The sequence below is a fragment of the Dermacentor variabilis genome, chromosome 2, assembly GCF_050947875.1.
Source record: "Dermacentor variabilis isolate Ectoservices chromosome 2, ASM5094787v1, whole genome shotgun sequence".
NCBI lineage: Eukaryota > Metazoa > Arthropoda > Arachnida > Ixodida > Ixodidae > Dermacentor > Dermacentor variabilis.
In genome coordinates this window covers 233,471,616-233,492,499 of record NC_134569.1, presented here as the reverse complement: position 1 = coordinate 233,492,499, position 20,884 = coordinate 233,471,616, and the positions used below count along the sequence as shown (strand labels likewise).

The following is a 20,884-nucleotide window of genomic DNA, read 5'->3' as shown; positions in this document are numbered from 1 at the left end:
TATTCAAATGAAATTTATTGTGACAGCAATTGTACAGACGCACGGGGCGTCTTTCAGCAGCATTCGTTGACGTCGTCGTCATTATTCCCTACCGCTACCGACGGAGCATGCGCTGCTCGCGCGGATAGGCTTAGGGAGTCTCCAGAGACGTTGGGCTGCAAAAAGAAAAATGACTCGCCATTCCGACTCGGCGAAGTGGATGGCCAGCGAAATTGCTAGAAAACTATTCGAATGCCATCGATGGGGATATGAAACGTCTTATTGTTCGGCCTTGTCTTAGCACGACACCATTGTTCAGAGTTCCGATTTTGCGCTCTTCAACGGTTCTCGTATTCACGCTGCTCTTCCAGAGTCTTAAATTTGGGTGGTCTACCCACAGATGTCTTGCAATGAACTGAATGAGTTGCTAGGCAAGCCTCCCTTTTATATATGAAGCTTGGTAACGTCACTCACTGATTCGTACGCTGCAGTTGCCCCTTTACCACCGGTGCAGCTTATGCTACCGTAATCTTTACCGGGAAACACAGGCGGGTAGAAGTAATGTGCCTCGCATTGTTTACAGGCGCCTTATCATCCGTCATGCGGTTTTGACGCCTTTTGTGCTTTTCTTTATTGAAATGAATACTGAGCGCTGGTTGTATGCCTGATTCCAAAAGAGATATGCACCTTTCTTTCTGTTCAATTTTCTTTTTTTGCCTACGGACACGAAATATCTTCACCAACTAACAGCCTCGCTGTAAAATATAAATTGAAGTGGACGCACCATCAAGGCACGGCGTCATATTCAAGACTCGTTAACGGTGTTTGTCGTTAGATTATATGTACTGCTTCTAACCAGTCGCGTAAGCGTACCCAGGAATGCGATAACGACGCACTATATTGTGACGAAGACGGTGCAAACAAGGGCTGTCCTCTAAAACAAATGTGTATTACAATGCTCAGACAGCGCCGGGAATAAGCGACACGTGCAACTAGATAAAAAAAAATGAGCCCTCACTTTTGGCTGCTTTTTGTCCCTGTGCAATGAGCTCTTTTCCTCGTTACCAATAAAGAGACCAGGCCGAGGTGACGCTGCAAAATTTTTATCTCGAGAGGGACCAGGAATCAAACCATTTTACTGTTTTATTATCCGCATAAAATTGCAATCAAATTTGCAATCCAGGTGCTTAGATGCTTACTTAACATTATTGATGTCGCATGTGCAGGGTAATTTGTGAACTCCTAGTATTTATATGTAACTTACAGGGGCGTTTCCATCGATACCTTATGCGCCGCTTATGATAGGGTTAGGGAGGCGAACGACAAGATTTACGACACCACGAGGAAAAAAGACTACAGTCAAAAAAAATTTCTCGAATAAATTTTCTTCATTCGCGGCTTCGTACAAAATTTGGAATCTCTCTAGACCCTCACGTCACGCACTCAGTTACACAAGAACTCCGCCACAAACATAAATTCACCTTAGCCCCCTACTTTTCACGAAAATATAAATATAACTATTACTATTTCCCGGGAACAATCACGGAATAGAATTCATTACCAGAAGAAGCGCTTGAAAATGAAAACTTCACAAATGCCGCTGCGTACATTGTATAATTGTCTCCGTTGATTCATGTTCTCCATACTCTGTCTGTCTGCTGTTAGCGATCATCCCTGTATCTTATTGACTTGCGCTACTGTTTATTGACGTTCCGAATAGTGTATGTTTTAGTTTTGCCCTTCTTGATTGGACCACACGAGGTCTGGAGCATCCTGCAAAAAAAATAAAAGGTGAAAGGTGAAATGTGGCACGAAGAATGGGAGGTCACGGACCCGGCATCAAATCCGGCAGTGTAAGCATTGACTTTTTTTCTGGTCGCTTCTGCTTGTCTGACTGCATAATGAGGCCAGTCTTATGGTACGTCGTGAGCCATATGTGGAGGTGCAGGAATGTAGAATAGCTAAGCGTCTATAAAAATATTTCCAAGCGACTACAAAGGAGAACCAGAAACCATCTAATTTCGTGTTTTTCATTCTATGCTTTGCGCACAAATAAAAGCAACCATGTGAAGGTAGAGGTAACGTCCGCTTATCTCATTTTGCAACTCGCTGGTAATCACCGCAGGAATGCAAGCTTTGTGGGCCGCCATACACCAATGAAGCATATCCATCGGCTGGTCAAAGCGCAAGATAAACAAACTTTTGAACTTGATTATTTGGTCGTCGTATTACCTTTCGGAAAAAAACCACGCTCGAACGCTTCTTTTTTTTCTCTAAATTTTGCAAAATTACGATAGCGTGCGCACTGAATTTTATTAACTGCTGTTTTCTACGGAGAAAACGAATGGAAAGTGTGCCTATTAAGCACACACGCAAGCTTACAAAAACAAAGCCAACATTTCTCCTGTTTTAGACAAAAGATAAGGGCGACCTCGTAAATAGTGCCACTTCCGGCTACACTATAAATAAATGGAACACGCGATCTTATTGAGACGTTTACAAAACTACGGGTACCCGCCACGGTAGCTCAGTGGCTATGGTGTTGGGCTGCTGAGCACGAGGTCGCGGGATCGAATTCCGGCCACGGCGGCCGCATTTCGATGGGGGCGAAATGCGAAAACACCCGTGTGCTTAGATTTAGGTGCACGTTAAAGAACCCCAGGTAGTCAAAATTTCCGGAGTCCTCCACTACGGCGTGCCTCATAATCAGAAAGTGGCTTTGGCACGTAAAACCCCAAATATTATTACAAAACGACGAGTGGAACGCATCTTAGACTGAAAGCAATCGAAAGACGTCACAATATAAGATATTGTTGCGTCATGAATTATATACTCATGTATGGTGCAGCCTTTTCTTGATTAATAAATTGACGGGATGAACTGATGCAGAAATGAAAACAATTTTTTTCATTATGTTGTCGTTCTTCTGACTGAGAAAATAAGTACGAGAAGAAAAGGAAACATGGGACTTCAGTGAGTGTTGGACACCATATGAATAAAAGCTTTAGTAAATGATTAATGAAAGGGTTTACAACTAACGCCGATTCGTGCAATTTTCCTTTCTTTCCTCCTATAGAACGAATTCTGCTGAATTTATTGTGTTTATGCTGTGCATCGTTCACAACCTATGCGGCAACGCAAGGTCGATTTACCAGTGTTGCGACATATCCGTAGTCGTGCTTAACAGCGCAACACCATAGCCACTAACCAACTACAGCGGGTTGCATGAAGCTTGTTTGGGTCAGAGCAGTGATGACAGGCGGATGCCTAAAAACTACGACACGTATCACGCAACATTTAGGGTTTCTCTGCCTTTTCTGTCACAGTGGGACATACCTGTTCTGGAGGATTGGCCAAGGTGTCGGACACACACCCAGTGGCACGTCGTGCATGGATCAATCGAATAAGGAAAATAAAAGAAGCCGTTAAATGCATTTTGTAATTACATTAACCGACCGATGCGCTTTGTTACGCAGAAAAGAGGAGCGTGTACTTGGTATGCGTAAAAAGGCACACGACTAACATAAGGCCCCTACTACGTTCTTTATATATATTCTGCTTTTCGCAGGGAGGCACACAAGCTCGAGCACTCCCGAATTAAAGAACTTGTCGTCAACAGCTGCAATGACCGACGGGAGATCTTGCAGGTGGCAGCGAAGATGCCATGAAAGGGCGAAATACGGCACAAAATGGTAGCTGTGTCCCGCACAAGGTGCCGCTGTGCACAGCCCCGGTTGCTTTAAGGCCGCGAGAATGCAAGCTCGAATACAAGATACGCTCATCCTAATCCGGTTTAAGGCAAGGGCCGCAGCGTTGGCCGTCATATCACCGTCCCATTCCGCACTGGTCAACGACCAAGGCACCTAAAGGATAACAAATCCACGGTAGGACAATGCTCTCATCGGGTGAAAGTCTCCTTTCAGCGCATACTACGCGTGCGATCTGAGAGAAGCAGGATTGGGCTATACGTAGAGGCGATGCTGGTAAAGTTGGCGCTTATGCAAGCGGTCGTTGCTCCTTGCGACATATCGTTGCCATGGAGGTCACAATGCCTTAAGATCACCGGGCGATGATAACGTGGTAAGTCTTCATGCGCCGAGAGGCACGCACGAACTAATATGCACGCGTTTCGTGTAGTCAAATTTGACAGATAGGACTGATGAAGTAGGAGTCGAATAGCAAGGACACTATACCCTAAAAAAAAGAAAACTATGCTAAGGTGCGGCGATATCATTACAGCAGTGCTATACTAAGGGTAAGGAGGCACGGCGTCTGCGACGTATGAAGAAAATAATTCGTCTAGTTTTCTTTCCCTGATCTGCCATTTCATGCATGATATATGGTGGGTAATTGTAACAAAAAGTGTACCAAAATAAATTTTCATGTTAAAAAAGCTGTCCTATGGTAGGCCTATTTCAACTTGGGTGCATTCTTGCAGTGTGTTTTACGTTAATTCTCTTTTTCTGTTTCACGGCACAATATATGGCCTCCATTGACATGCTTCTCGCAATTTCATTACATTTAAATAGGGGAAGTATATGGTCGGTAGCATAACTGACGTGTGAGGAGGTGTTCCCTGTTGGAATAATTCAGAATCGCCTCAACTTTGGCTTTAATTAAGAACGGCACGCGTTTAGTGTGGCCTAGACTAGATGCCGCCGGGTTATTGCATGGATCAATCGAATAAGGAAAATAAAAGAAGCCGTTAAATGCATTTTGTAATTACATTAACAGACCGATGCGCTTTGTTACGCAGAAAAGAGGAGCGTGTACTTGGTATAGCCCAAAAACCCAATACGTATAACTTGCGGGTCAGGCCTACGTAGCCGCTTAAGGGGAGACAGACTACGAATTGCAGGTCTGTTCAACAAAGACCGGCAGCCGCCATCCGCTTTAATGAAGTCCCTCGCGTCCTTACTCTGCCATTCTGTCGGATACGGTCAAGAGCAGGGAACCTGATCCCCTTCGCAGTATTGCGACAGTCGAGTCCGAAGCTGAAGGCGGTTGCACCACACGAATTCTGTTGTCGCGACGGGGCCGCCGCAGGGAAATGTTCCGAGTATATTACCGGAACGTTTCAGAGGAATGAGATGCGAGAGAAGTTTGTAACGAAGCGCATGAAAAACATTAATGTTCTGCAAACTGGCGGAAAGGTAACTGCATACTAAGAAAGAAAAGAGCACTGGAGTTTACGTCATCTTTACTGAATAAAAAAAGTTGCGGAAAAAAAATTTCAGGCGCCCAAGTCGGCACGTTTTGTTTTTACCGAACCCTGATTCGGAAATATTTTATAATTAAAATCTCTACGAATAATTCAAAAAGGAATAAAAAGAAGCTACCAGAGCTTGGATTCCTGCTAAACGTTTGCGCGGTCTAAAGGGGCTAGAAAGAATCGAAGAAGACAAAGAATGGCCCGTATCACTTTAGGCATTGCAAGTTACCAAAAGTTTGTAAAGACTTCATACCCTTTAGGCAATTACTTATAAACATAAACTACAATAGTCAATGTAATGGAATAGGCGAACGCTACTAGAAAGCAATTTGTTTTAATAAAGGAGCCATGCGCTTCAATGCTGTATTTATTGCAGGGAGGATATTTGGTAGCATTTGCTGTTTTTGTTGAGTAATTACGCACAAAGAATGGCCGTTATCCAGCACGTCTGCAGGGATACAATGAAGCGCTGCACGTATAAGCCAACGCGTAGTACGTGTGCTGTCTCCAGCTGCGCGAGTGCCGGAGCAGACTAGCATCCTTCTATCCCGCCATAGAAGCCTTTTCTTGCGCCCAACACAGGCGGAAAGGGCAGCGAGAGAACGGGCGGACTGGTTTTGCTCTAGTGCTTGAACGCTGTGTCTTAACCATCCGACGCTCCTAAGCTTTCGCGTACCTACATGGGCACTTCAACAGCTATAACAGCTGGTGCTCGGGAAAGAACGCACGTCACCACTCGGTTGCGCATAGACACGCGGTCTTTACACCTGTGCTGGAAGTACAACTTCCAGCGGCTGCCAGCTAACGTCCACCAACCACTGTTTAACAACGAAGCGGGCGAAAGAGCCACACAAAGGGTATTGGAGAACGTTGGTATATACCGAAGTGGAGATAACGTCAAATGGCAACTTACAAAGGAAGCGAAACAAAGTGTTCTCATGCGCTAGATTAAGGGAAGGGTGGCACTGGACACAGCAGACTCGAGTGCTGACGGAAGCTAGGTCATGCGTCTCTGAACTTCAGGCACTTGTCCATTTGTTCCCCTTTTCACGCAAGACAGGAAATGTACCAAGTCGAGGCTGATTAATCGTGGTCCTCGTTTGGAAGATTCATTACTTCAACCTTCGTAGGAGGAAAAGAGGACAGCTTCTCGCCACATTGGGCGGCACTCGACGCTGTCTGGGCGATCCGCTACACGAAAGGACAAGCGACGGTGCTAATTAGGAAGAGTGCTTGTCCGCGCCGCTGCAATTAGTGGCTTGCTTTCACTGCTACTGCTCCCACAGGCAACCCGCGCGCAGTTTCTCTGCACTGGAGTCTTAGATTTGACAAAGACAACGGTTGGTACGGCTGCAATTATAGCACTACTGCCACTTCAAGGACACATCGTAGAGTTCGAATTTAATAGGCACACACAGCTTAAAGGGCAAGGTGACTTTCTCCAGGCGACTGAGCTTCTCATTGATAACGCCTCACAAAAAAAAAAATGCTACAGGTAAAGATATCCTTCATGGTTGAAGCAGGAATGCTCGGAACTAGGAAAACTGAAAAGAAGCGATTGGAAGAACCTAGCATGGGCGATAGCCGTAGGCTAAAAGAGCTCTTAACGATCAGAAGAGAGGACGAGTCATTGTTGCGGTCACCACCAACTATTTCTTCATGGTCCTTCGAAGCTTCGCAGTCTATCTCCGCACGGTCCCAACATAGGATTCTTCTTTTTCAAAGAGCCACTACAGTTAGCAACAGTTTTACTTGGCGAGTTTGGTTACTCGGGTGGGCTCGCTTTTTTTTTCGTAGTTTCCTTAGGGAACTATTGCCCTGTACGACTGCAACACCCGCTAGAAAAGTTACAAGAGAAAGATGTCGGAGTCGTAATTGATTAAAAAACAGCGTCAAATGCGAAGAGCGAAACTTGTGTCTGTACGTGAATATTCAGCATCAGTCATTACGCTTGCTATCGCAGATAAGGATGAACATTAAAAAAAGCGTCATTGTAATTGGGTGGTTTTCAATTCAGCTATGATGTTTCTGAATTTTCGCACTGCTTGGACGCTGATATCATATATAAAAAGGCAAACCTGCAATCTTCGCACCTGCTCATTTGTGGAAGATTACGACCCATTATTTCCATTCCCAAAGCAGGATACCATGAAAAAATCGGCTAAAATGGCGTTGCAAGTGGGCATTTAAAAACTCATGTAAATATATATGCGAGATAGAAAAAAAATTTTAAGGAACCCACTTTAACGAATGATACAAACATTGTAATAGGGCATAGAACGAATGAATACATACATAACTATTTAAAAAAAAACAATTTATGCGTTATGGAATACTTGCCCCGTTAAGCTCGATTTTATATTTGTAGGCCCCTGTGAATGAACTGAAGCATTTATTTTAGTTATTGTAAACGGTAAAGCTGCTGGTAAGCAGACCTAATCTTTTGTTTCAGTTCACGGCCAATTGCAAGAATTGGCCCCAATGGAACCCAAATAGCCATCCGGTTGCCTCATGGCCTCTCACGGCCATTTGAGCGTCAAGTTACCCACGGCGGTTTGTCACCTGCCGCTGCAACCAATCAGTGTATTTCGCTACCGAAATAATCGCTAGGTGTTTGGAGTTAAGAGCAGGTATGCGGCATTAAGTATTCAGGTCTACAATTGCCAAGACTCACTCCCATCTTTTCGGAGTAAATGCAACTACGTTGTCTGGCAACATTCGAGACGTAAATAACTCTTTGGTTCAAGCTCGTGTTCACATGGGTCGCAGAGCATGGAAAGATACGCATTCTGGCAGCAAATCTGGACGACATCAATAGTGCGTTTTAAATGAAGCTTCCATAGTAATAGAGAGGAAGAAGGCGCTAAATCAAAAATTAAGCCTCAAATGTCATTGAACTAGTTTTCCACAAGGGACCACTAGGACGCTATATTGAAAACGCAGCGCTAAAGAAAACTACGACCGAGGCACACACGCAGCACACCGCTTAGGTTGTGTTTGTGTCTGGTCCTCGAATCTCGCGCTGTTTTCGCTAGAAGATGCTACGTCATCTAGCCCAGTGTCGGACCCAATCGCCCGATGTATTAAATATTCAACGTAACGTTGCTGTTGCTTTTTGTTTGGCTCCGAGAAAGCGCCACTTCTGTCATTTTTGCTCGTTTCCCGCTCGCTTGGTTTGCATGGGTTAGGTGAAACACGAAATTTAGTTTCTTTTTTTTGCTAACATTGCTAAAGAAAGTCTTCTGCGACAATCGTACTGGCCCTTCGGGAGAGATGTGCAATACGCGAAGGTTTCTGTTTAGTATTCAGAGTATGCTGCAACAGTGCAGCATACTCACTGTTACTTGCCGCTTAGCTTTGCAATCTACTGTGACTGCACAGCATGCGATAGGAAGTGGATGTCTGTTTTGCGGATGCTGCCGTGTAGCAAGTTTACTGTCTCATCCATAGCGCACTGACAAATTGCTGTGCAGTGTTGACAAACTTGCAATCACATGATGAACGAACATGCACGCGCCATGAGAAAGCCTGTGTCTTGGCTGCGGCGCTGTATTGCGGTACTTTTTGCGATGGTGTCAGCGAATCATAATTATTGCCTGTGAGATCTATTCGACGTTCTTGCAGACTTGTACGCTTTGTGGGCATATTTCTATTTTTCTTACGTGATTACTCATATTTCATGCATGAGGCTTCAGATAAGATCACATGAATCAACGCAATAACTACGAATAATGTGCTTTTGCGAATAAAATATCAGCTTAACGCATAACTAGAAGCTTATACGAGACGCAGGACGCTTCAGGATAGCGGCTTCTTGAACAAGCGCGATCACTAAATATACACTTCTATTGCAGAGGCTCGGACGAATTTTGATTTAATTAATATAAGTAGAGCGCGCGCAGATGCAAGGCTATAAAACGTGAGAGGCAGTGTTTGCGTGCGTGTAAATCTTGTTTCTCGTAATTCTGCGTGCGTAAGGCTCACTAATTACAACGCGCACTGGCTTCAAATTTGGAAGATTACCAATATTTCGCGATTCGGACAGAAATATTACTCTTCAGCAGCGCTTCATTGCGTTGCAATAAAAAATATACATAATTTTGAAGAAGTTGGTTTAGACTTGAGAACTTTAACGACGTCGAGTGAAGCGAAGTTTGCGAATTTGGTTGAACCTTGACTTGTCCTATAATATATTTATCCGGAGAGACACGTAATAACACGCAAAACCAAAGTAATTCGAAAGAGGGCAGATACGCTTATATTTTACAATTCAGACTCACTCATTTCCTTAACTTTGCGAAAAGAAAGGTGTTTTTTTATTGAGACGGTGTTTTAAGGAGGTGCTGAACCAATCAAACGATGTTTGCAACGCATAGCACGCGAAGGCACACGTTTATTAAGTAATTCAATTCTCTCGTAAACATACACCAATTAGGTCCAAGTGATCATTCAGAAGAGGTGGGCAAGCAATTTGTCAATGGAGTGTGACGGCTCTCTTGCACTGTAACTATAAGTTTTAGGATATTTCAGTGTGGGTATTTGTTTCTTAGGAACACTCTTAGTGGGAAAGGGAGCGGGGTGGAATAGCCCTCAAGTATCAAGTTTATAATACAGTGGTCACATGGGGATGAAAACGCGCTTAAAGTCTATTTGCCTATAGAAATAAGGGTAGCTTGGACACAAATTATCGCAAACCTATTGCTTTCCTTGAATGCTTCAAATTTCAGAATCATGATATTTCTGAAAGATTTGTATATGTTTCTGTGGCAGCATTCAAGAAACAAGTAGTGCTTACAAACAAAATTCCAACAAGTATCCATGCCAGAGCCCCTGTTCGAATACCAGGAACGGGTACATTACAATAATCTAAGTACGGTAGTCGTCAAAAGCAATCATGAAGAAATATTCTGAACCAGGAGAGCAATTATTTAAAAACTTGCACCCCAACTTAACCTATGTTTGCCGTACGACGGCTATTATCGCTTTCTTCGTATTGTTAGTGGCCTTATTTCTGTCTTCCTCAGGATGCAACATTCATTGCTTGATCTAAACATTGATTTTCTGTTCTGTTTTTAGCAACTAGCTTGGGGGTCTGACAGAGGCACATCTGTTCAAAAGCTTCTGTCTCTGCAAAGATACCTACCTATCTGACGGCCACATAACGACATAGTGGAAGACTTAAAAGGTATGTACCTGTCAATGCAGTCACTTATAGCTATTACCGAAAGGTGCTGTGCCTTCCGTTGTCTCCTTCGCAGGACATGGCAAAGTGGAATGCAAAAGTTAATGTAAAAATTGGATCGTGTGATTATTGTCGATGGTGAGAATTTTCATTTAATATAATTACATAACTGCAGCTACGCCATTTATTTTGTTTCGGACGACGCACATGCGCGGCTGGAGTGAATTAAACTTACCGGTGGGCCTAGGAGGGAGCAGAGCGTGCCCCACCAAAGGAGGAGTGGGCATCGTACGCGACGGCCACTCGGTGCTGTCCATCACGATGGTCGTGATGGAACCGGCCTCGGTTGTATCGAATCCGTCGCCGACCTCGTTGACAGTCCGGTTGCGCGCGGCTCGCATGGCCAACACAGGGAGCCTATGCGGACCGCCATGCCTCCATCACAGTCTCAGCAGCGATGGCTCACCGGGCAGGCGCACTCACGAGCGAATCATGCCGTGGCCGAAACGATGCATTTTCTTGGGTACCTCGCAGGAGTCTTTTAGTTCTCAGTACGAAGTGGTAGATAGACTCAGTACAGCCACAGAACACTAAATTACCACTGTAATGTCACATCAACACTGAAAGTCAGTCCTCGGACCACACTGCCGAGTTGAATTCCACGTTTCTCTAAAGTAATAGTAGGGGTGGCTTCTGCTTCTCGCAGATGCACATGTTCAAAAGGTGGCTACGCTGGACTCAAAGCTGGCCAACTGGGGCTTTGCTTGGGTTTACATTCGCGAGGAACAACAGCGAAAGAGCCGTATCACAAAGGTGAAGTGAATGAAACGCACTATGGGCCACAAGAACTAAGAACCGCGAAGCACATGTAAAGCCGAGGATCCTCCGTCTTTGTGTGTATTCAGAATCACCATAGCTCTTTAACCAGCCATTGCTAACAGCTTGAGTATATTGATGATCTCCCCGACAATTACATTTTGGTAAACACGTTCCAGTGTGACAACACGACCAGCTGAACGGCGGAGCTCAAATGCACAGCTTCGGCAAGAGCGTCCTATCTTGTCATCGGCCTCAGCGACGACTGTACTCTGTGCTGACAGGTCTGCCTATAAATAAATATTGAGCGCTATTTTGCAGCTCGTAGTATTTGCCTTTTGGTGGCAAAATAATGCACTTTAGGAAAACGTCATGTAGCAGCTGCAGAAACGCTGTCACTGACAGAAGCCGCCTTCGTAGGTGCTTGAATTTTTATTTGCTTTCGTGTATCGCTTAGCTTTCTGTCGAAGGGGGCGGCAATTTAATTGCGATGGCGCACGAAGCGAATTTTCGCTCCCTGCGATTTTTTAAGATCTCCTTTGAGTATAATCTCCTCTATTCTTCCCACTTACCGCGTTGAGAATGTTTTAGGCCGTTACAAAGCTTAGCGAACGGGCTTTAGGGGCTGCATTTTGTCTAAAATTTCCGACAGCAGTAGTCTGCGCAGTGGAAACAGATTCACGAGAAAAAAAGTACATCAGCGGTACACGCGAACAATCTGGCAAAACTTCGCTACACGTGCTTCCAGCTTCGTGATAAGATTCGGTGATAAATATCTGAACAGCACGTCGCGAAGATTGATGCGATGCTCTCTTGCATTGTTGTCGTTCTGGTGTAGGTTACGCAAGTTGGTGGTGTCGCAGCCAAGTCCCACGTTCAGTTGGTGGCAACATTGTCGCACAGCTTCCGCTTACCTCGACCTGCAAGTATAAGGACAGTAGTGAAATAAGCGACTAGTTTATTATGACAATGTAAAGATTACTTTGTTGCAGTTAACATGCAAAGTCAGTTTAACGCGGCAGTTGAAGTTAGTTTCAAGTGAGAGCGTAATGCTTGTGCAAACCCGTGGTGCTCTAGTCTAACAACGACGAAATTTGAAGCCTAGAGAGAGATTCCCAATTAGTAATACTATGATAGGTGATCGCTGTAATGTGAACAATCAGGAAAACGCATGCACCATTTGCAACGAAAACTGGGATCCCTGGGGCTCTGCATGCGATTCAGAGGAAGGAGCCGATTTAGGTACACTCGCCCACAAAATATTGCGGGGTGCTCGAGCGCGTGGCGAAACGACCCTACTCACCCGCTAGCGGGGAACCCCTGGTGTCGAGACCAACGCCATCACGCATGTGCGTCCCTCCGAGACTGCGAGCGTGCATGTTTCCGCGGTTCCTCCTTGCGCACTGGCGGTATCCGAATGCAGCCGCGAGGTGCCCCTCTTGCGATTGGCGCTGTTGTGGCTTCCACGGGCAAAACTTCGTTTATACAACAGAAATCAAGAGTTCATTTTCGTCTTGCCTGTCTCCTTCTATAGAGCGCCTTTTCTGCCACGGTCTTCTGCGGGAGAACGCCCCGTTCGTATAAAGAAAGAAACAACGAAGATTGGAACGAAAAGATGCAGCGCAGAAAAGAAAATGGCTGAAGGCTTAGCTTGGTTAAGCCTGGAAGATTGCGAAAGCAATAACCTTGGCTGCACCTTGGTTTGGCTGATGGTGTGGACATGTGGACACCAGCGAGCGCCCTCTCTCGGTAGCGCCGCAGCAGCAGCGCGCAAGGCTTCGCCTCCACCATCGATGCCGCGAGCTGGGGCCCCGTCTCTCGGTCTGGCCTGACGTCACATGGTTACGTGACGCGCAGCGGCGTAAGGAGGCGCCACGACCACCGACGGGCCGAAAGTGCGAGCAGTATTGCTTTCGCAATAAAAAATGACGTGTTAACCACCGGGCCACATGCGTCAGCGCTCGTGACTCAACAAAAAGCGGCCGCAGCGGCGCGCGCAAGCTCAGGCTTCTAAACAGGCTTCACATAGTTGTGCCCGTCGAAGCCGCCACAGCGCCAATCGCAAAAGGGGCAACTCGCGGCTGCATTCGGATATCGCCGGCGCGCAAGGAGAAAGCGCGGAAGCATACACGCTTGCAGTCTCCGAGGGACGCGCGTGCGTGCAGGCGCCGGTGTCAACACCAGGGGTTCATCGATAGCGGGGGAGGAGGGTCGCTTCGCCACGCGCTCGCGCACCCCGCAATATTTTGTGGGTGAGTGTACGTCATGTTATGTGTACTACAAGCCAGTGCTTGTACCTCAAAAATGACAGACTGGGTAAGAAGGAAGCGGAAATTTACTCGAGAATGGCAGGACATTAGGAGAAGTTTAAAAAATTTGATGTTATGAAGTTAAATAATTTGTCGGAAACTAGGTTAACTGATTATCACTACGAAAATGTCTCCTGCATTCGCTTTGCTTACAATGGGGATATAATAATGTTTACAAAGATGAATTATGGTTTACGGCGTTGTTAACCCGCGCTAGTTTTTATCTTGACGTTATGGCGAACATGGCTATAAAACCCAGTCAACAGAATACACGCACGACCAGTGTACCCTGCGTATGCCGTTGCGGTTGCTTGTTTAAGTACATCAGAATATGCTTGAAATCACATGCAAGTATAGCCTGACATGAATCATGGAATGACATGCCATTTGCCCCTCTTGATACTGACACGTTACTCGTTCATCGGGTCACAGCGTTTTACCGTCTAAAAGATGCTTTCGCGCAGCCCAAGGTGTGCCTGCATGTATCCTAAGTTTCTCAAATGTTACCAATGCTTGTACTTGCTGTCTGTTGTCACGGAACCTTGTGTAATCTGACGGCATGTATGCGCGACGCGATTTGTGTAGTACTTTCTGAAAGCCACGCGGAAACCAGCGATTACTCTGGGAACTTCGATGACTCATGTATAAACGCGAACGTGCTTGACCCACTGATCAGGGTTCGGTGATCGCCGACTGTATTCGCCGCTGTCTTTGTGCTTTGAGCGAGTAGTGGCTGCACGTCTACCGATAACCGACACGTGCGCTACTGCGACACAGCCCTTTGATAAGGGCTTGTATACCACGGCGCCGAGCGTGCCCCGCGCACTTCTTCCCAGCTTATCGCAGACGGCGGCGCAGCTGTGCTGGCGCTCGCCAGTCACCTTGTGAATGGAATAAAGAAATTCCTTTTGCGTACTTTCTCTGTAACTGCCTAGTTCCTGCCTGCCTGTAAGAACACCACAGGGTGTAGCCTGTTTGAGTGGGCATAGGTTCCCCCCCCCCTCTTCCCCCCACCAAAAAGAAAGCTTAGTATCGTCATTCACAGTTCTGGTACTGTGTTTGCCGTTACTACTACGTGACGATATGCGCTTAGGGTCGTGATCCTGTCGTGATTGTTCCTTTACCTCAAATGTAACAGCATATGTATGACACCAATGACATAAACGACGACATGCAGAACACGTTCGTGGTCGTGAGGCTGTCATGGAATTTTTTGACATGGATATGTATCAGTATAAGCATGGCCTGACATGAATGACATGACATATGGGCCTCTAGGTCTTCGCTCTCAGTCGTGGTGCCGTCGTGGTCTTTTCTTTGCCCGTGTATACACGGGAATTATAGGACACGAAACGAATGCAGAACGTCAATGACATGACATTCCACGAATATCACGAATGCATGTTATAGCAATTTCGACGAATATAATTAAACTCGCAACTTCCAGGGATATAATTAAAAAAGTCCGACGAATTCAGCAAGAGATCAGCAAAAGACATCATTCGCGGTAAATAAAGGAAGTTGTCAGGCATATAATACTAACTAGGCTGCAGAAACTTCCTTAGCTCGCTGTCGATATGTGCCTGCTGAGATGCTCCCCCTGATGGGATCCAAGCGAGTGCACCGCGCACGTTATTATTATTTTAAACACAAGTAGCGGTATTGACCCTGTGTCGCAGAAAAACTGGTGGCGGAGCCTTCCGATATGTTAGGGAGCGAAAGTTTTCCGCATATATATACGCACATGTGTATGACAATGCAGCTTGTCCACTCTCGACGACTTGGCCTTTCGACGCCGCACTGGATGGAAAGACCCCGTGCCTCCTCACCTTTCGGGTGAGCGAAGCGCAGTGGCGTAGCTAGGTCGGCTGGCACCCGGGGCCCATAGGTGTTCCGTCACCTCCCCCCCCCCCCATCCGGGTGTTGTCGAGGAAGGCGAGGATATCGACAATTTCCGGGTTTCAGCACCAGTACAGCCCCCTTGGATACCGCGCACGTCCCCGGGGTCCCCCTCTCCTTCGCTTTCTTTCCCAGAGATGGCGAATGCAGCTGGTATACACGCTGTTTTTTCTGCGCCAAATAACACAGGGTGCTGCACTGATAACGTGTGATAAGCGTATGTGCACATCTTTTGTCAGACTGTAAGGCTTGACAGCCAATACAAATGCGGCATCGTGGCAAATACGGCCCACGTCACAAGTAACAAAAAATATCTTTCTAAAGTTTTAATTTCCAATTTTAGCGGCAACATTGCATTTGAAAAATTGAAGGCCGTCATTCATATCTTGCCCAACAACTTCACAAAAATCGTCGTAGGCGCAGTATTTTGGCTGTGGGCAGCCCTGAACAAAAACGAAAATTAAATTGTGTGCCAGCGACGGTGATCTCCTCACCATATTAGAAAAACGGAAAACGCCATCTGCTTCCTTGCTGCGCGGGCGCCAATGCTATGACAAATACGAGTTCTCTTCATTCTGATCAATTAAGCCTTGTTTTTATTTGCTGCTATAGGGACAACCGTGATTATCCGAGCTGAGGTACCACCAAAAGATTGGGAACAGAACAGAGCACGCTTCGCGTCGATTCTTGGCGTCCCCCCCCCCAAAAAAAAAAGAGGCCGCGATGAAGCCCATGCCAGCGAAAGCTCGCACTACTTTCGGTCTGCACTCGCAATAGAGAGGGTTGAGGGATCAACATCACTGGTCCACTACTTCATATTTCTTTCCCTGCTGCCATAGTGGGCGCCGCCTGCAATGCCAAAGTACTGTAGGTTGTAGCACCCAAAACGATTTTGTTTAAGAAGTTTTTGTTGAGTTAATATTATGACTTTGAGTCAATTCTCGAATTGAAGTGCTTTCTTTATAAGTAATAATTAAGGGATTATTAAGGATATCGTTATTGCTTATCTGCCATATTTTTCACGCTACCGAGTTCCTAGTAATCACAAAGACACATAACTTCGTAGAATATCGGGAAATATCCTTACAAAATTCACCTTTCTTAGATAAAATTCTGTGCAGATGACAGAGACATTGTACTTGTGACATGAAGTCACACAACAACAGTTTTCTTAAACTTTCGAGGGTAAGAAGGAAAGCATGAATCATGACGGCAGGTTTCGCAGCGACTTCCCGGAGCGACCGGGAGAGGGGAAGTAAAAGCGAGCCGAACATTGCGGCGGGCCCGTGATTACAGCATGTCGAGTCATACGCCGCGAAACTCTTCGGCCGCACCGAGTCTGAAGACGATCCAGAAGATTTATGAATGAAGACTTATGAAGACTTATGCAACGTCGCTCTCAACGAACGCTTCGCCGTAAACGCAAGCGCCGGGCGCGCCGTTGAACGCCCTCTTGCTGATGTCTTTGTTCGTCTTCGCTGGGCGTTCTGACTCCTGTGACTCCTGCTCCCAGCTTGAACGCACCGCACGAGCGCACCCCACATGAAACGTTCCGCTAAGGCGAGTAGATTAGCGACCATTCTCTGAATTAAATTTTTTAGTCCGCACACTCGTGCAATTATTTCGTGGGGTGTTGACAGAGCTGCAGCCGACAATTCTGCGACGCAGCGCATCGGGTACATGAGCTCGGGTTACTGGATACCGGAGCATTCTTTGCCATTTGCGCCCAGTCAAGCCAGCGGAAAGAGGAGTGTTTTCAGGCGCATATGACACCCCCCCCTCTGGCCCCTTGCACCCGGGGCCCACGGCCCCCCGGCCCCCCCTGTTGCTACGCCACTGGCGAAGCGACCACTTCCACCATTATTGTGACCGCTCCTCGTTTTAAGTGCTGTCCGAGTTCATCAGAACGCCTGTATAGTTAGCCTAGCCGAGTTCACGGCCACCTGCGCACCTCAGATTCCGGAACTACAAGGTCAGGACTTTTTAGAACTCGTTATATATTGAGTTACCCATCTTTCGCGGGCAAATCAAATAAACTTTTAGGCATGTAGGGCCCTCTAGGCTGTATATGTCGGCGATAGGGTACCCTCACCGCCTACGGGATTATCTGACTGAGCTATGTCGAATGCTCCGTCACCATAGTAGGAAGTTCGAATCCATCTGTAAGGCTTTTTCTTTTTTTTTTTTTGACAATAGTGAGCGTGAATTTCACCTCGTCCAGTGCACTACATCTGCATGCTTAGAGTGACGCCTGACACCGGAAAAAGGTGCCGAGAGCGAGTGGGACTATACTAATCTAGGTACAACTAAATTAGGAAGACCCACTAAGTTTCAACAGACACTCCCTCACTAGAAGAGGAATTGGCCTCCCTAGTGCAGTATTCGGCCACTACATTCCTGATGATTTCTACAATTATCCTATGGCCATCAGTCCCCAGCAGTTGCTGAGCAGCTGACCAAGGCGGTGGTAAGACCTGCAACGCAGCAGAGGGTGCTACGAATCTCTGGGTCCAGACAGGCCGCCAAGGCAAACAGACCCTGTCAACCTTTAACAGCCGAACTCTGTTGAGTGAGGTTAGCTTAGCAGGACTGTTTCAGGAACTATCAGACATTGTTTGGGATATCATCGGCCTTAGTGAGATTACAAGAACGGATGAGGCTTAGACATTGCTGAATAACGGACATGTCCTCTGCTATAGAGGTCTCCCAGATAAGAAGCAATGCGGGGTAGGATTCCAAATCCGAAGGAGATAACGAGCAACATTGATGAATTCTACGCAATTAATGAAAGGGTAGCAGTATTCGTAATCAAACTTAATAAGACATAAATTGAAGGTAGTACAACCTACGCTACACCATCCAATCACGATGTTAATGAAGAAGACCATTTTATGAAGATGTTCAATTAGCGATGAGAAAAGTGCAAGCTCCGTATGCTGTAGTAATGGGCGACTTCAATGAAAAAGTGGGGAATAAGCAGGCCGGGGTAAAAGCAAATGGGAACTACGGCGTCGGTTCTAGGAACGCTGGAGAGATGCTGGTAGAATTCGCAGCAAGGAATAAGCTTCGAATAATGAACACCTCTTTCAGGAAGCGTAGCCACAGGAACTGAACCTGGAAAAGCCCTAATGGTCAAACAAGACATGAAAATGATTTCATACTTCCTGCCCATCGCAGCAGCGTTCAGGATGTAGAAGTGATAGGTAGGGTAAAGGTGCAGTGATCATAGGTTAGTGAGGGGTAGTATTCACCTCCATTTGAAGAGAGAAAGAGAAAAATTGGTCAAGAAAAGACAGGTCAACCTAGAGGCAGTAAGGGTAATAGCAAACCAATTCAGGCTATGTACTTGCAAACAAGTATGCAGCCTTACAACAGTGAGATAATGATGAGATAGAGGTATTGAAGGAAACCGTAACTATATTGGCTTCAGAAGCAGCAATTGAAGTGAGAGGCAAGGCACCAAGAGAACCAGTAGGCAAGCTCTCCCAAGTAACAAAGAAACTGATAAAGGAACACCAAAGAATGAAAGCGTCGAACTCAAGAGATCAGATAGAATTCACGGAACTGTCAAAACTGATCAACAAGGCGAAAATAAGTGATATTCGTAACTGTAACGTGAGAAAGACTGAAGAAGCTTTAAAAAACGGACGCAGTTTGAAATCAGTGAGAAGGAATCATGGCGTAGGACAAACGAAGATGTATGCACTGAAACATAAGCCGGGTAATATCATCAGCAATCTCGAAGATGTAGTAACAGCAGCGGAAGAATTCTATACTGACCTGTACAGTACCCAGAGGAGAAAGGATACCTCTATTGGAAACAGTAAAGACCAGGTTGCAGAAACTCCTCCTATAACTAGCGATGAGGTGAGAAGGGCCTTACAAGACATGAAACGAGGAAGAGCGGCAGGAGAAGATGGAATAACAGTCGATTTAATCAAAGATGGAGGAGACATAATGCTTGTAAAACTAGCGGCTCTTGATACGAGGTGTCTATCGACTGCAAGGGTTCCAGGAAACTGGAAGAATGCAAGTATTATATTAATCCACAAAAAGGGAGACGTTAAAGAATCGAAAAATTATGTGGCCATTAGTTTACTCTCAGTATTATATAAATTATCCACCAAATAATCTACAATAGGATAAGGGCAACACTGGACTTCAGTCAGCCAAGGAAACAGGCTGGCTTCAGGAAGGGATACTGCACAATGGATCACATCCATGTCATTAATCAGGCAATCAAGAAATTTGCAAAGTACAATGAGTCTCTCTATATGGCTTTCACAGATTACGAAAAGGCATTTGATTCAGCAGATATCCCAGCAGTCATAAAGGCACTATGCAATGAAAGAGTACACACCGCTTATGTAAATACCTAGGAAAATATCTATGGAGATTCCACAGCTACCTTAATTCTACACAAGAAAAGTATTAAGGTACCAATAAAGAAAGGGTCACACAAGAACACACAAACTCTGCAATGCCATTCATTGCGTGTTTGGATGAAGTATTCAAGCTATGAAACTGGGAACGCATAGGAGTAAGGATCGACGGCGAATATCTCAGCAACCTTCGGTTGCCAATGACATTGTTCTATTCAGCAACACAGTAGACGAGTTACAACAAATGATTAAGGACCTTAACAGGGAGAGTGTAATAGTGGGGTTGAAGAATGATATGCAGAAGACGAAGATAATAATGAATAGCCGGGCCAGGGAACAACACTTCAAGATCGCCAGTCAGCCTCTAGACTCTCTGAAGGAGTACGTTTATCTAGGTCATCTAATCACAAGGAACCCTGATAATGAGAGGGCAATTCATGGAATAATAAAAATGGGTTGGATCGCATACGGCACACATTGTCAGCTCCTGAGTGGAAGCTTACCATTATCCTTAAAAAGAAAGGTGCACAATCAGTGCGTTTTACCGGTGCTGACATATGGGGCATAGACTTGGAGATTGACAAAGAATGTTGAGACCAAGTCGAGGACCGCGCAAAGAGCGATGGAACGAAGATTGCTAGGCATAACCTTGAAATACCGAAAGAGAGCGGTTTCGATCAGAGGGCAAACGGGTATAGCCGATACTCTAGCGGACTTTAAGAATAAAAAATGGAGCAGGGCAGGTCATGTAATGCGCAGGCGTGATAACCCTTGCACCGTCATTGTTAAAGAATGGGCACCAAGAGAAGGGAAACGCAGTCGAGGACGGCAGAAGACTAGGTGGAGCGACGAAATTAGGGAAATCGAAGGCGCTAGTTGAATTCGGTTGGCGTAGGACAGGGGTAATTGGAGATCGCAGAGAGATCGCCTTCGTCTTGCAGCGAAAGTAAAATAGTCTGCTGATTATGGTGATGATGATGATTACAATGATGATGATCAATATTTCTAGTAAATAAGAATATTCCCATTGGGAGACATGTTTGAATTGCACTATTCAAGGCAAGTCTAGGTGGGCTGGTGTCTGCTTTGTAGATTCGCTTTATTC

General features: G+C 45.7%; 1 protein-coding gene across 2 annotated transcripts in view; it reads right to left on the bottom strand.

The window, feature by feature from the left end:
* Nucleotides 1-20,884, bottom strand: part of LOC142573154 (uncharacterized) — a 240,980-nt gene that overhangs the window by 98,054 nt on the left and 122,042 nt on the right. For both annotated transcript variants that reach the window (XM_075682704.1, XM_075682705.1), the window contains exon 3: nucleotides 10,609-12,109. In XM_075682704.1, the coding sequence (XP_075538819.1) occupies nucleotides 10,609-10,774 (166 nt within the window). In that variant the 5' untranslated portion in view covers nucleotides 10,775-12,109. The remainder of the gene's footprint in view (nucleotides 1-10,608; nucleotides 12,110-20,884) is intronic.